This window comes from Mytilinidion resinicola, assembly GCF_010093595.1.
Source record: "Mytilinidion resinicola strain CBS 304.34 unplaced genomic scaffold BDZ99scaffold_5, whole genome shotgun sequence".
Lineage (NCBI taxonomy): Eukaryota > Fungi > Ascomycota > Dothideomycetes > Mytilinidiales > Mytilinidiaceae > Mytilinidion > Mytilinidion resinicola.
Window position 1 is genome coordinate 1,182,800 of NW_022985441.1, and position 15,283 is coordinate 1,198,082.

The 15,283-nt window shown below is 54.1% G+C and overlaps 6 protein-coding genes across 6 annotated transcripts; 3 read left to right on the plus strand and 3 right to left on the minus strand.

The window, feature by feature from the left end:
- The first annotated feature begins 221 nt into the window (after positions 1–221).
- BDZ99DRAFT_251441 (uncharacterized protein) lies at positions 222–918 on the plus strand. The gene has a single exon (XM_033713688.1). It carries the CDS (start codon positions 502–504, stop codon positions 850–852), a length of 351 nt encoding a protein of 116 aa, XP_033580171.1. The 5' UTR covers positions 222–501; the 3' UTR covers positions 853–918.
- Positions 919–3,028, minus strand: BDZ99DRAFT_251446 (uncharacterized protein). The gene is made up of 4 exons (XM_033713689.1): positions 2,737–3,028; positions 2,640–2,687; positions 1,273–2,590; positions 919–1,221 (listed from the first exon to the last, which is right to left on the minus strand). Exons 1-4 carry the CDS (start codon positions 2,745–2,747, stop codon positions 985–987), a joined length of 1,614 nt encoding a protein of 537 aa, XP_033580172.1. The 5' UTR covers positions 2,748–3,028; the 3' UTR covers positions 919–984.
- An 854-nt stretch (positions 3,029–3,882) lies between these two features.
- BDZ99DRAFT_460490 (Actin/actin-like protein) lies at positions 3,883–5,750 on the minus strand. The gene is made up of 6 exons (XM_033719396.1): positions 5,605–5,750; positions 5,519–5,541; positions 5,230–5,457; positions 5,131–5,177; positions 4,993–5,079; positions 3,883–4,943 (listed from the first exon to the last, which is right to left on the minus strand). Exons 1-6 carry the CDS (start codon positions 5,637–5,639, stop codon positions 4,044–4,046), a joined length of 1,320 nt encoding a protein of 439 aa, XP_033580173.1. The 5' UTR covers positions 5,640–5,750; the 3' UTR covers positions 3,883–4,043.
- Positions 5,751–6,988: 1,238 nt separating this feature from the next.
- On the plus strand, positions 6,989–8,926 carry BDZ99DRAFT_382721 (N-terminal nucleophile aminohydrolase; the record flags this gene model as incomplete). The annotated part of the gene is made up of 5 exons (XM_033715291.1): positions 6,989–7,172; positions 7,222–8,086; positions 8,129–8,596; positions 8,656–8,755; positions 8,813–8,926. The coding sequence occupies 5 exons, from the start codon at positions 6,989–6,991 to the stop codon at positions 8,924–8,926; spliced, it is 1,731 nt and encodes a 576-aa protein (XP_033580174.1).
- Positions 8,927–9,607: 681 nt separating this feature from the next.
- BDZ99DRAFT_517493 (uncharacterized protein) lies at positions 9,608–10,126 on the minus strand (the record flags this gene model as incomplete). Its single annotated transcript, XM_033725183.1, has 1 exon — positions 9,608–10,126. The coding sequence occupies one exon, from the start codon at positions 10,124–10,126 to the stop codon at positions 9,608–9,610; it is 519 nt and encodes a 172-aa protein (XP_033580175.1).
- Positions 10,127–10,524: 398 nt separating this feature from the next.
- On the plus strand, positions 10,525–13,829 carry BDZ99DRAFT_251540 (uncharacterized protein). Its single transcript, XM_033713690.1, has 3 exons — positions 10,525–10,685; positions 10,737–12,505; positions 12,598–13,829. The coding sequence occupies exons 2-3, from the start codon at positions 10,742–10,744 to the stop codon at positions 13,669–13,671; spliced, it is 2,838 nt and encodes a 945-aa protein (XP_033580176.1). The 5' UTR covers positions 10,525–10,685; positions 10,737–10,741; the 3' UTR covers positions 13,672–13,829.
- Positions 13,830–15,283: the final 1,454 nt, after the last annotated feature.

Consider the following 15,283-nt stretch of genomic DNA (forward strand, 5'->3'; position numbering starts at 1 on the left):
TCTCGAGAACTACTATTAAGCACAGAGTCAATGTTTGTCAATATTCCCTCATCCACGAATGGGCTTTAACAGCGCTGAATCGACCACCGGGGTCCGGTCTAGGGGGTCAACTGAGCGTTGGAGCAGAGCTTGAGAAAAGAGAACAATGCTTGGAAGTAGGAAGGGAGAGCGAGACACTTAGCTAGCCCGAAGGTGCAGATGAGTGGAAGGGCTAGCGAGATAACGCTTCAGGAAGAAGTGCACAGGAACGGCAACCGACTCGACCAACGGGGCAAAGGCAGTAACGTCCCCTGCTTCCTTGCGTTGTGAATTGAAAGGGTGGAGAAGTTCCTTGTTCTTGTAGGGCGGGTCTGTCTCGCGTAAATATAGGTCCTTTCCAGCTTCCAACTGTTAGCTTTATCAAACTGTGAGAGTAAGAGGTCTCAGAGATAACTCCTTTTAGCCGAGCCACACTGTCACGTTACCAACACGGGCTATCATCGACGCCCGGTGAGTGATACTATGCAGCGGTACTACATGTCAGCGATAACAAGAACTCGGAACATGGGAGAGGGGTTAAATGAGCTGGTCGTGATATTCTTCCTCTTGATAGCTACAAAAGCAATCATGGAAAATCCAAGTTCGCCTAAAGGTACCAGAAAACTCAAAGAAAGCAAGCAAAAAAGATCATCAACAACGAAAGACTTAAAGGCAACGTCAACTAGACTATTCATCCCCCGGTCAAAGACGAGCGGACGAAAGTCCACTCCAAGAAGAAACGGTATCAGCGATTCGGAGAGAAGACCCCTATCTCGTGAGATGAGTTGGGTGTTAAGATTGCAAAATAGATACTGGATAGAAAAGATTGAATGAAAATAAACGCCAAAACAAAACGCATCCACATATTCCTTCGTCGTGACAACATGGTCAGGCATTAGATTGAAGACTGTATAGATACTCCTCTTTCATCGACGCCGTAAGTTCGTAAGCGTGACGTTGCGTTATTCAGAAGAACATCTCCTTAATGCCAACAACTCGCTTAGGAGAGCTGCGACGGCGATTGGGGGACGGAGTATGCTTGCGTCTGCGGACCCAGGCATAGTCTGGCTTGTCGTGGGTGACGCGCTCTTCGATCAAGAGACGATTGGTGCCACGTGATCGTAGCCGGCGGGTGTGCTCGAACAGGATGTCAGTCTCATTAGCGTCCATTTCACGGAGGATAATGATGTAGTCGCGGTTGGTCTAGATTGAGGGTCAGTGAAGGACGATATAGCGTAGGTAGAAATGACTTACGGTATCGTATTCCCAGGGAATGTCGTAGTACATCAATGTCTCAGTGGCGATGTGGTCCTTGTGAACCTTAATGTACGTCGGTTGATGTGTTAGATGCACTGGGTTGATGGGAGCAAGGCCGACCTGAAGCTCCTTGGCCTTTTCGGGCTTGATCATGGCCTGGATCTGGTTTTCCTGAAAGCCGAACTGAGCAAGACGCTGTCTCATCTGAGCCTCGAGTTCCTCCTCCTGCTTCTTCTTCTTAGCTTTCTCCTCCTCTTCTTTAGCCTTCTGCTTTTGAAGGAAAGCCTCCCACTCGGCCTTCTCTTTGTCTTCCTGCTTCTTCCTCTCCATCTCAAGCTGGAAGATAAGCTCCTCTTTCTGCTTCTTAGCCTTTGCCGCGTCATCCGACTTCTTCCTTTCATACTCCATAATGGCGAGGTCGCGAGCCGCCTTCGCTTCAGCCTCCTCCTCGGCCTTCTTCTTGTTGTAGGCATCGAGAGTACGCTGTTTTTGCTCTTTGGCCTCCTTCTCTTGTTGCTCTATCTTTCGAGTATTTTCAGCAATAATGCGTTTCCGCTCTTCTTCTTGGTCTTTCGCTCGCTGTTCCCTCTTCCTCTCCTCTCTCTCCTGCTTCAGCTCCCAATCCTTCTTGAGACGCTCCTCTTCCGCCTTGAGGTCTCTCGCTTGCTGCTCCCTCTTCCTCTCCTCCCTCTCCTGTTTCAACTCCCAGTCCTTCTTGAGGCGGCTCTCTTCTGCCTTGATACGAGCCTCTTCCTCATCGCGCTCAGCCTTGTCTCTCATATATTTCAGCTCCATCTTCTTCTTGATAATCTCCTCGCGCTTTTCCTGCTGTAGCCGCTCCTCGGCCTCCTTCAGCCGCTCCTGGGCAAGCTGAAGTTGCCAGTGCTCCTCCTCACTATGGCGGCCTCGCGATTGCGAATGGGAATGGGATGGTGAGTGGTGGTCATGGTGGTCGTACTCCCGATCACGGCCACGGGAGCGTCCCCGCCCTCGTGCCACTTCTAGACGAAGCTCGGCCATCTCCTCTTCCAGCGCCCACTGATCTTCAACACGGAGAGGGCGACCGGCGCGGGGGCTTGGACGGGGGCTTGGCATGGGGCTCTTTTGCTCAGAGCGCATGTTCGGGTTGCTATCATTGTCGAGAGTGGTCGTGTTGTAAATGGTGACATTGGGAGTCGGTGCATGGCCCTGTGAGCGGCTGCGGTGCAGGCCGGAGGTGAAGCCGCTCGTCTCGGGTGTCAGAAAAGTGCGCTCGCTGCGGCGAGGGTCGGGGATGGCTGGTCGGCGTGGTGGTGGGCGGACATGGCGGGCACCGCTGAGAAATGTCAGAACATGAAAAAGTAAGATGAAGAAAGGACACCGACCTGGTCCAGCGGTCTGAATACCACTCGTCCTCCTCGTCCCAGTAGTCACTGGACATGGTTAGTATGGTTGACTCATGGTAGAGGAGGGGTATCGTACGCGGGAGGCATGGTGGAGAGCGTTTGTCAGTCGCACAAGAAGCGTGATAAGTGACCAGACACTATGGGTTTTTTGAGAGTAAGAGTCTAAGCAGAAGAAACAAAAGAAGCAAAGAAGCAGCAAATAAGCAGCAAATGGAGGGTTTTGTGGGCAGAACTAGCCGCTAAAGCGGGCGACAGGCAGAAGCGCAGACGGAGGCTCGCACGCGCAACACGCAAGAGGCGGAGAGAAGAGGAGAAGAGCGGGAGCCAGCGTGATAAGGTGAGCAGTCGGAGGCACAAGTGTCCAGTGACTTTGGGGGCCAGAAGGCCATCCGGCGGGCGCTCGCCAGCTTTATGGCGGCGTGATGCCTGGGAGGGGTGGCACAGCTGCTCATGCATGGCGGCTCGAGATGCATTGGGCTGAGGACCCGTCCCACCACCCCCTCAGCGGCTGAAGGAGAAAGACGGTCAGCACCCCTTCAAAGCAGCAGCACCTGCAAGCTGCCGCCTTTCGCCCTGTTGCCTTGTCGCCTTGTCGCGCGCTTGCGCAGCCGTTTCACGATGTTGAGGATGCGCCTTTGAAGCGGGAGTTTGCTCGTTCTGACTCGCGGCGGGGCATTCTGTGCTCTATTTCCGTGCGGTGAAACGGCCCCGATTAGACACGCTAGCCCTCAGGCCCTCAGGCCTCCCACCTGCGACCTGTGCGGGCGTTAAAGCCCCGGGCCGGCGTGTAGGCCAGAGATTCAGGACAGCCGGCGTGGAAATGCTCTTCAGCCATAGTGATCGGCCCAGGCGGAGCACATGACGCCTTCTCCCATAACAGCTGCCCATAGTCTCAGGTAGGATACCATGGGAACGACTTTTGAGACAGACCATGACCAAACAATTGTTGCCCAGACATGGCCAAGTCGATCGATCAGCCCGAGATGATGCCGGCACTAGAGCGAACCATGCGTGCCCACTGCCATGGATATAATCGCCTGTCCGCCAGAGCTCTACTCCGACGACCATCCTAATGCTGCATGGCTTCACGCAACAGTGATGTCTATCATAATCACCTCCGTGCGACTGCTCTGCAGCTGCTACTGCTTGAATTAGCGTGGTTAACCCAATATGGACGCCGTATGAATACGGCAGCACAGTCTCTTTATCGATGCTTGGTGTAAGACTTCAAGTGTGGTTTCGTTCGTTTTATCGACTCTTGCATGCTCACCAAACCGATCGTCGGTTCGAAAAGATCTCTAGCAAGCGCTCCGCCAAGGACCATTTTCCACTTTATTGCAATACTCTTCCCTCTCCTTTGATTCGTAATCGACCACTCCGTACTTACGTGCTCCCTGGTCCGCCCAGCAACGCAAACCTTCGTACAATGCTAGGTCCAATCTCGTCGTACTCGGCCTTGGTATGGCAATAACTCTTAAACTCCGGTGTCTGACCCAGCAAGCTGCCACCGAACCATGGGCCGTGTCTCTGCCGCTTATGACTGATGACTTGCACATCCAGCCCACCACTCTTTGCTCCACTCCTTGCCTCCGACGCTGAGATGCGCGTCTTGACCAGGTGCTGGATGTCGCGCTGCAACCGCCGGCCAAAGTCCTTGTAGAGGGTGGAGCCACCAGAAAGCACAATGTTCTTGTAGAGTCCGCGTCGAACATCGATTGGCGACGTCTGGATGACAGTGTCGACGGTGTTGGGGAGAGGAGTGAGGAAGTCAGAGCTATAGATTTCGGGATTGAAGAAAATCTCGGGGGCGAGGAAGCGCTCGTAGCCAACGTCGACTTCAACCGTTTTGCCGTTGGGGTACGAGACGGTGTGCTTGCGGAAGCGGTCCGCGGGCTCACGGTCGAACCGAGAAAACTCCTTGACGATGTCGGGACAGACGTAGCAGAACTCCTCCTTAATTCGTTCCGCGGTTTTCAGCGACGAGTCGGGCTCGCCGCGGTCACGGAGGAGGGATTGCACGAAGTAGGTGATGTCGCGACCGGCGATTGGAATGCTCTTGATGGAGCTGCCAATCACATAGCCTTCCGCGACTGGAATGACGTGGGTAACACCCTCACCAGAATCGATGACAGTGCCGGTTAAGGATCGGTCCTGGACTTTGGATGATGTCCAGGAGGCGGCGAGAGCGAGAACAGCTTGAACAGCTATGTAGAGACCAGCGCAGTTGAACGACTCAAACATAATCTCGGCCGTGTTCTCGCGGTTTTCCGGGGGGTTAAGTGGCTGCGAGCACGTCAGGAGAGGTGACTGAAGGCTCAGTGACGAAGCTTACCGGCTCGGTGAGAAGGAAATGGTGATCCTCTGGCTCCACCCGTAGATACTTGAATATCGAGTTCGACCAAAAGCGTTCCATGTGATCCTGTAGATCAATTAGCTACGCTCAATGCCTTTGCCTATGCAGTGTTCCTACCCAGTTTTCTATCTGTCCATGCCGTATAGGGTAATGGAGTCCGTATCCTATATTTCTCAGCACTTCCGTCCCGTTTCGCATTGTGACGTGACCACACACCTGGGCCAGATGAAGCCGCGAGAGCCTCATCGCCTATGAAGAAGTCCAGATCCTCTGTCCCGCGCTTCCCAGACAGATGCCCTCCTGGCCCGGCTCCTCCCGTCAAAAATGAGGGCTTGTTCGCAACCGCCGGCCTCCCTGATCCCGAGCCTCCTGCTCCACCTCCTGCGCTCTTCGTTGCGATCGCGGTTGGGAAGACGAAGGATGGCGAGTCGTTTCCAGCGAAGCCTGGCCGGGAGAATAAGTCAGGATTCCTAGGTCAGAGGGTGTGTTTCTCGGGGATGCGAACCTAGTTTCGAGTAGCCCGTACCGCTGCACAGCAATTATAGTTAGTATGGGTAGCAGCGCGCAGACAAGCCTCGAGGATGCACTTACTTGTCCATGACAACGGCGGGGGTTTGGGACGCCATCTTTGCTGCTACTCACGAGATAGGGGGAGTAAGAAGCAGCTCAGGAAGTCCCTCGAGTGGCGTGGCAGAGTAATTGGCAGCCTGGAGGGTCGTCGTCAGACTGTCGGTGGTGATGTGCGAATGGAAATGGCCCCGCCCCAAGACAGCGGAGAGCGGCGGGCATCAGTGCACGGCCACAAATGGGGCTTGAGAGGCGTCTTCTTTGATCACTCGCTACCTATCTAGCACCTTCACGAGCACTGCTGAGGCATGAGCTTATTGCAAGAGACGAGACAGCTATAGCACGCTCACAACTGGCTGGGCGCTGCGAGAAGATGTATTACATCCTAATAGGTGGACGACTGCGCCCAAACAAGCTCTAAACAGGCACGGCAGCTCCTTCCTGCTGGCAGCATGGCAGTCTCAGATCAAGGGCGCCGTTTCTAAAGCTAGGTGCTCAGGCGTGGAGGAATCCTTATCTTGCACGGCGTCTGGTTCTGTACGCGGAAGGAGCCGTGGTGGCCACTCTCTCATCTCTCGTACGCGGCCAGCGAAGTTGAGTCTTTCGTCTTCACTGACCTCAACTCCTCCTCACGTCGCCCACATCACCAACCTCAACATTTCCACATTGCTCTCTAGCAGCCCTAGCTGCTCCAACTCTCACTGGGCCATTGTCATTTCTTCAGCTATCCTCAATCCCTCAATTCCTCGAGCCTCCACGCCTCTCTCCTCACTCCGAGTGCCCTCCGAACCGTGAAACTTGACGGCCAAGTCAACGAGACCACCTCTTCACATCCCAAGCTGTGCCTTCAGTCATGACCACAATCCCAATCTGAACGCTCTCGATACTCACCTCTCGCCCACGCCGCCTTCTGCCTACCGTTGCCAACTGCTGAGGCTCTCGCCAGCTCTCCCAGCTTCGATCGAACGTCTCTCCATATCTTTGCTGTCTTAGCCGCCCCCAGCTCACACATTGCGAACCGAACAAGCCCAAGAGCCACCGACTCCGGTGGATCAGCTTAGAAACATAGACAAACTAAGCTCTAGCCTGAGAAGGCTCGTACGCAAACTCTCAGGACGAGACAAAGTCTACCAACTGGTACCTATATTGACAGACGGTGAAAGTTTAGAAGAATCAACAGGCGAAGGCATGTTTTCTCGGAGTCGTCCTCGCCATGGTGGGGACATTTCCGCCATCTTTGTGCATGCTGGTGCAGGCTATCACAGCGTCCAGAACGAGTCTATCCATCTCCAGGCTTGCAATGAGTACGTGCGGCTTTCCTGAGCATTTGTCGTGGCAAAGCCTTCTATGCTTGCATTTTTCTTCCATTGGACATATACTAACAGATGGCAGTGCCGCTAAAGCTGCGATGATGATACTGCGTGCTGGAGGGACCGCTATTGATGCCGTCGAGATGGCCATCAAGGTCCTCGAGGATCGCGAGATTACGAATGCTGGGTATGGCAGCAATCTTGCTATGGACGGCGTCGTGGAGTGTGATGCTTCCATTGTGGACCATCATGGGCGCAGTGGCGCCGTGGGAGCTGTCGCTCGTAGGTATATCCTCTTCAAGACCAACGGCAGGCACTGACTTTTCCACAGAGGTCAAGAATCCCATTTCCCTTGCGCGTCTTGTCCTTCAGCACACCACGAAGACTCTAACATTGCGTCGAGTTCCTCCAAACTTGCTGGTCTCTCAGGGTGCCACGGACTTTGCCTTCGAACAAGGAATGGGAGTTCTACCGCACGATGCCTTGGTCTCTCCGGCTGCAAAGGAAAGGTGGGTTCGGTGGCGAGAGGACCTTAAGCATGCGGAAAGAAGGGAGTTGAAGAAGGTGAAGGCCATGGAGGCTGCTCGAAAGTTCGATGATCCAGAAGAGGAGATCAGGAACAACATGAGATCTGAACATACTCGGAACCTGTTGCAGAACAACTATGACGATCGCTCGGTGTCTCCTTCACTATCGGACGACGAATGGAAGACGCAAGCGTCTTCACCGAAGACAAATGCTTCGTCACAGACCACGCCAGAATCTCCTCAAACTCCTCAGTCAGGGAGATCCGCCGAGTCGAATCAGTCAAGTCGGTCAGCTTCCTTGCAAGTCTTCACGGACCCGCGTGGCCCGCCTCCGTCGATACGTGAATCGTCCCGGAATGCTCTCATCAACAGTACCGAAACAGTACCAACTTTAGGCAATTTTCGTGCAGCGGCCCCGATGTCGACTCACTATGAAATGGACGATACAGCTATGAGCGATATTGACGATACAGCCGCGAATCATTGGACCGTAGGAGCTCGACCGGGGCACGGTTGGGGCGACGGATCTTCTGGAGGCGAATCGGCAAGCTCTTCCGATGGGACCCTCCAGCTTCCATCGCTCACGCCCAGTCCTCCCCCTCCTCTCGCGTTGGAGACTCCGCTCTCTGATATACCAACTGAAGAATTGAAACCAGGTACACCCTCGCCGTTTGAAAACGCTATTGAGGCCTCATCCTTATCTGCTCCAAGAACTCTCCCCGTATCAAATGAACGAACAACGCACTCGTCAACAACATCTATCCCCATGGCACCATACGCATCTCCTCCGAGAACCTCTTCTCTTAGGGGACCTCCTTCTAAGGAAAAAGAAGACCATATCACAGACACTGTCGGGGCCATTGCTATTGATGCGTATGGTAATATTGCTTGTGGGGCTTCGTCCGGTGGTATCGGTATGAAATATCGAGGCCGTGTTGGTCCAGCTGCGTTGGTAGGAGTTGGCGCAGCAGTCGTGCCAGTTAACGCCGAAGACAAGCTGAAAACGTGTGTCGCAACTGTCACAAGTGGCACAGGTGAACATATGGCTACGACAATGGCAGCTACTGTATGCGCTGAGCGGCTGTATCATTCCAACAAGAAAGTGAAGGGCGGTGTCTTCGCAGAGACTCATGAAGACGAGGCTATCAAATCAATGATAGAGTCCGAATTCATGGGCACGTTCACCCTTACCACTTTTTTGATTCTTGCTAACTAGGAAATCTCATAGGCCATCCTAGTGTCAAGAACAGCAACTCTGCCGGCGCAATTGGTATTCTCGGAGTGAAAAAGTCACGTGATGGCGTCTACCTTTACTTTGCCCACAACACTGACTCCTTCGTAAGATACTCTCCTGGCCCTGGGCTGATCTCTTTGCTAATTGTGTTGATTTCCCAGGCGATTGCATCAATGCACTCCGATGACTCGAAGCCGGTCTGTACTATGTCCCGGAGCAATGGCAACGGTTCCATTGCGCAAGGCGGACGTGCGATGCGTTATCGGAAGAAGTAGAGTACTCCAAGTGGCATCAAACCACGAGGCATTCAAAGCCTGACTTGGGAGGCTATCGCGTCCTATTGTCCCTCCTTTCCTGCCACTAAACTCTCATATATCCGTTTTTGTTCTTGGGATGTTCTGCCAGCCTTCTTTTGCCAGTCTTCAGCTTACTCTCCGTACTGCCTATTTTGCGATGCGATGGCGAGACGTCCACGTTGGTGTGACAGAGGAGGTATGGGCTGAAGGAGCTTTTCTATGTCCAGCGACAGCATTATGATGATGAGAGAGTGCATTGCAGGCGTTGTCCCTACTTTCACCACTTTCTCCTCCGGCTGCTCTCCTTTTCTCCTTCATTCTCCCTAGAAGTTCCTCATCCGAGACACCACAAGCGAGCGGTCACTGTGACACTGCGAACTTGATCTGTCGTCCTAGGTAGCTAGTAGGTTAGCTTTGCATAGCTCTACTACAACTACTACTCCAACTTTGACCCTTTCCTATCAGAATTTGATACTTAATAACGAATCGCACCCAGTCTGGGCTTCAGACTATGCATATCAGAAGAGATTCCGCACTATTGTAATGAAGAGAGACTTTATTGGAGTTTTGACCCTTAACATTCCGATTGCCTTTTTTACGTCATTGAGACCGGAGACCATACATATAACCGCGCCTCCTCGCCCAATCTCAGAAGCCTAACTACAAACTCCGCTTCGCCTCCTTATACCGCCCAAACCACTGCGGCTTCTTGAGGAACACAAACAGGCGCCACAAGAACGCCGGCCCAATCTGCTTCAACAAGCTCCACGCCGCATCCGGCGCGAACCCGCTCGCGGCGCCCGGCCCGTAGATGACCCACAGCGCCGTGCTCAGCATGCCGGCCTCGGCGCCGGCGAGCATCAGGTACGAGTAGGGGCGGCTCTCGATGGCGCCGCGGTTGTTGAAGACGCCGAAGACCATGGGGGCCGTCATGCCGAGGACGGTGACACCGTAGTAGCGGGACGCCATCTCCGCGACGGGCGTGATCTGGGAAGGGTTGGAGGCGAGGAGGCCGAGGAAGCTGGCTGGGTAGAAGAGGGCCCAGCCGGCGAAGGGGAGGTTGATGATGGACTCGAGGCCGAGGGCGACGCGGAGGATGGTGCCCGGGTTGGAGGGGTCGACCTCGATGGGGTCGGAGGTTAGAGAGGGCTGGCGGTAGAGTCCTAGGGAGGGAGCCATGGTGGAGGAGGTGTGGGAAAGGTGATTGGAGAGATATAGGAGACGGTTGGTGAATTGATGGCGGGGATTCGGGATTGAGACGGAATTTAAAAAGACGGTTTGGAGCTTTGATTTCAAAGAACAGTGGAAGGGAAAGCAAGTCAGATTTAAAGGATGCTCTCCTACATATAAGCTCCTCGGAAGGGCTGGCATCTAAGCTCCGAACAACCCTGGAATGGTTATGTACTTAGTCTGAAGTTGCCTGTAAAACCCCGACGCGGCCCGACTAGGGCACCCGCCCACCGATACATGTCCTGAGAAAGGCAGTGAGGAGGCTAGACGCATAGAGATGTTGATGTTGATGTCGTCCAGATAGATCGGTTGTCGTGGTGAAGGAAAGGTAGCCGGATGGCTTGGTGGTGTGTTCACATGCGAGCTGGTGGCGACGTCAGAGGCACCTTGAACTTTTCTACGCCTCCTAGGCCACCTCGCAAGCCACGCAATATGCTATACACAACCACCAGCTGCCAGTGCTTCCGTTCCCTCGTAGTATACTGAGGATAGCAGCATTATGGATCTTGTAAAAAACCTGCCGTACCCCAGTTATTCCACCTGCTAACCAGTTGCACAGGCTCCATGATGGCCCGGAATGATGAATCCACAACAGCTTCCATGTCAACCCACGCCAACCAGTATATCCGCGAGTTCCTCCACGCACAGGAGAGACCGCCTGAGATAGCAGCGCGGTACTTCTATTCTGCTCCCCTAGCCATCGATGATCCTCTGTCACCGCTGCCTCCGCCGAGCACCGGCTCGTCCACCCGCAGGCATCCACCTCGACCCTTTTCGAAATATGACAATCACTCGTTGAACAATACATGGCTAGATTTGCGGCGGGAGATTCTTAAGTATACCGAGAATGCGGGCGAGAAGACAGGGTCGCTGGATGCTGCTGGCAGCTCCACGTCAGCTTTCCCTCGAAGGAGAACGAGACGAAATGGTTCCAGCTCCGCGGATGACAGTTCACGCGCAACGTCGAAGGCTAGAGACATACCCGTCGGAACTGCAAGAGCCAATCGAGCAAGCACATCGTCTGCAGAAGGGTCCTTGCAGCGGAATAAGGAAATTGTGGATGGTGCTGCAAGTAGCCTTACTGGTTCGTTGCGTGCGTTGGACCCAGCAGATGCGTCTGGTAGCTTGGATAACACAAACACGACCGGGACTCCCTTCATAAGAGCTCCGTCCAGGAAACATCTGCCGACGGTGGGTATGCAAAGACTGCCAGAGGGTAGACAGCGTCCCGCCGCTCGCGAGCTAGATAGCTACAAATGGGATGACGAGGAAGACGCAGACGCCACAAAACATAAGAATGGTAGCGGGCGGGGATCGAAGAACACCCCCGCAAGTCCCTCAGCTAAGGTCCCAGTGGGAGTGTCGAGACTACATAACGTGGTCTTGAGCGCCGAAAACATACGTATGGAGCCAATATATTGGTCTCCGGTGAACGACATCGCCCAGGTTGTTCGTGGGACTTGGTTTTACAAGGACAGCATGCTGCCGGTAGAGGGAGATGTGGCCAACATGCTCGAACTTGGATATGTCGAGCTGCGGCCTTGGTCACAGACCTGGAATGACGAGCTTAATAGCGCCGTTGAGGTTGGTGCACATGGGGAGATGAAAATATTGCATAAACTGTGGCCAGAGAAGCCGCCGCAGGTAGACAGCCGGCCTGCCACATCAAGTGAGATGAGTGCTGGTTTAGTCGTCAACACTCTCGACGTTACCCCTGACACGCCGGAAAAGGAGAGGGAAGAGACAGTGCAGATTGCTTGCGATCTCATTGACGTCTCAACTGGCGCCGATGGTCCAGATAATAAGGCAGGTGGCGAAAACCAGTTCGGTGCGGATGGAAGATTGCGACAATACTTGAAAGCTGGAGTTATTTATGCTAATGAGAAGGAAGCGTATTTGTTGCGACCTAATCTTCAACCGTCGGCGTATTATGGAAGAAGACCGTTGGCCAATTATATCCGCAAAGGAAGGCCGATTGGTATATGTGTTACAAGAGGCTTCGACCAGGAAATATGGGATCGTCTACACCCACCGAAGAAGAGCACAAGAGCTACGAAAGCTCGTGAAGGGGTGTCAACAGCTCAAGCAGGGGCATCCTTCGGCAGACGACAAGAAGATGACCTAGAAATTGCACAGTCGGAGAGGCCACAGGTCACAGATCTAGTCTTGGTCATTCATGGCATCGGTCAAAAGCTCTCTGAACGAATAGAGACATATCATTTTACTCACGCGATCAACGCCTTCAGACGAGAGGTAAATGTTGAGTTAGGTACCGACAGCGTAAAGCGAAATCTACGAAAGGATATGGGGGGTATAATGGTTCTACCTGTATGTCACCTTTCATCTAGCTTTGAATCTCATCATGAAAACGCTTCAAGATCTCCTATCGAGTACAATCTGAACAACACTGACCTTTTAAGGTAAACTGGCGTCTGCGAATCTCCCTAGAAGATGAAGCTAAGAAGGACCCTACTGAAGCTGAAGACCCTTCCGTGAACCAGTATACGCTTAAAGATATCACGCCAGACACTCTAGCCTCAGTCCGCGGCATCATAAGCGATGTCATGCTCGATATCCCCTACTACCTCTCTCAGGAACACAACCCGAGGATGGTCGCAGCATGCGTTCAGGAGGCCAACCGTATATACCGCCTTTGGTGCCTGAACAATCCAGGATTTGCGGAATGGGGACGAGTCCATCTCGTCGCCCACTCACTGGGCAGCGTAATGGCAGTTGACATTCTCAGCCAACAGCCTAGCCACCTCCCCCGACACCTCGGCGACCCTTCAACCCCTGAATCATCACTTCCTAAGTCTCACTTCATCTTTGACACGAAATCTCTCTTCCTTTGCGGAAGCCCTGTGGGCTTTTTCCTGCTCCTCAAGAAAGCTGCCCTACTTCCCCGCCGCGACCGCCGCAAACCGGGCGTGGACTCCTATACTGCCACTACTCCCGGCGTCGCAGGCGAGCAAGGCACCTACGGCTGCATCGCCGTCGACAACGTCTACAACATCGTCAACCCGTACGACCCAGTCGCGTATCGCGTCAACGCGGCCATCGACGCCCCCTACGCAGCCACGCTCAAACCCGCCACCGTCCCCAGCGCATCACCAGGCTGGTTCTCGCTCTCGTCCCCCTCAACCTCCTCCCTCGCGCACCCCATCTCGTCCGCCGAGTCAGCCATTGGCATCAAACCATCCACCACGGTGCGCCTCCCTTCCAACGTGGAACTGGAGACGCACAACTTCTCTCGCGAAGAGATTGCGGAGAAGCGTGTTTACCTGCTTAATGATAACGGCCAGGTGGATTTCATGCTCAAGTATGGTGGCGGTGCGTTTGAGATCCAGTATTTGACGATGCTGGGCGCGCACTCGAGCTATTGGCTTAGCAGGGATTTTGTGAGGTGTATCGTGCAAGAGGTTGGGCGGGGGTTTGGGAAGCAGGGGACGTTGGCGGCTATGAGGGCTGTGAAGAAGAAGGGGGCGCTGGGATAGTGGAGCATGAGTAGTTGAGATGATGCCGCGAGTCGTGTATTAGATGGTGTCTATGATCGAGGTTGTTAGAGAGGGGGTTGGTGTGAAGCTGGTAGGTTGTAGGGAAAGGTGATCGACTTGAAAAAGAGAGTCGGCTGGCATTTGCATGCTCGGCGACGTGCAATGGTGTTAGGGAAGTCTGGTTTTTGCATTTAGTTTGGAAGTTTTTGGGAAAACTGTGCTACCGCATACATTCTTCGAAGTCCGGTAGATACCCTAGAGTGCAAACACCACTTCCGGTACTTCTAATCACATATCGCAATACGGAGGTCAGTTATGGATGTAATCATAGGCTCCTTGTGTTATCCTGTCACTATCAATACCTTTGAAATCAATACGTGGTGAGCTCCTCTGTGCTCTTTGCTAACTCACGCCACCACCATCATCCCCCTTGCCCTTTTACCACTCCCGTATCCACCAACCCCGTCCAGCCCGATCAATCTAATAGTCCGTCCCGTACCCCTCCCACGCCTCGCTTTCGCCATCTTGGTCTCAGATTCCAGATTCCAGGTCCCACGCAAACAACCCAAGCAAGCCATCCCCGACCTTCCTAAAGCCGCCAAAGATCTCGAAATCCCGAAAGTCCGGAGCAACGCACTCTCCCACAACGTGGCTCCTGAACCCAGCAAATCCGCGCGTGGCAGATCAGCGGCATGCAGTCGGGACACACGAGGGACGGGGTTGTCCGTTGCAACTGGGAAACGATAGGTAGCTTCCTAATCAAGATGTGCGGGGGTTTTTTTTGGGGGGGGAGGGGGGGGGGAGGTTACGCGGGTTTTGGGTAGATTGGTTAGGAATCATGGGGGATGGGTCCGGAGAACGAGCATTGGATTCCCGTAGGAAGGGATAAGAGCGAGTGTGATTGTGCCTATGCGAATTGATTGGAATCGGATGGGCCTGGCCCCAAGATCTCTCAAGCCCCAGTTACTAAAACCTCAGTACCCCGAGGATTACGCAATTCGGAAGGATTCGTTGAAGTGCGATTCGGCCGTCCCCGTTGGCGATTCGAGCTGTCTGCACGTCCACACCAGCCGGTTGTACGACGGTCTCGAGCCCGCCCCAAACCGCACAATGCAGGCTCCTGCTAGTAGTGGTGGTGGTAGATTAAGGCCAGCAAGCGCCATGGCCCCCGGAGACCACAAGGCGCAGGACAGACGTTCACCATGACGGCTTTACGGACTTTCGTTCCACCTAGCGGCGTCCCCCGCCTCGCCCTATCATCGTGCCTAGCGCCCGCTCTGCTGAACGAACCTTAGACCACGGGCACCTGCCTTTCCCCAACACACACCGGTTGCTCGCGGCCCTGCCGAGCCCAGCGGACTCGTGTCCAGCGCCGCTCATTCGCGATACGGTCTCCCCGGGAGTGGGAAAGGGCGGTCCTGCACGAGGTGGGGCGCTAGAAACAAGGGGGCGGGGGGTTGGGTTGCTATCACTTAACGAAAGCGGGCGTGAGTGGTTCGCGGGGCCAGCGGAGTCGCCGGTTTGGGTAAGCCAGCGTTGCGCTACTTGGCATGTGGGGAGACGGGGAGATCGATCGGCTTGTAGGGCTGAGTGACGAGTAGGGTCAGTAAGC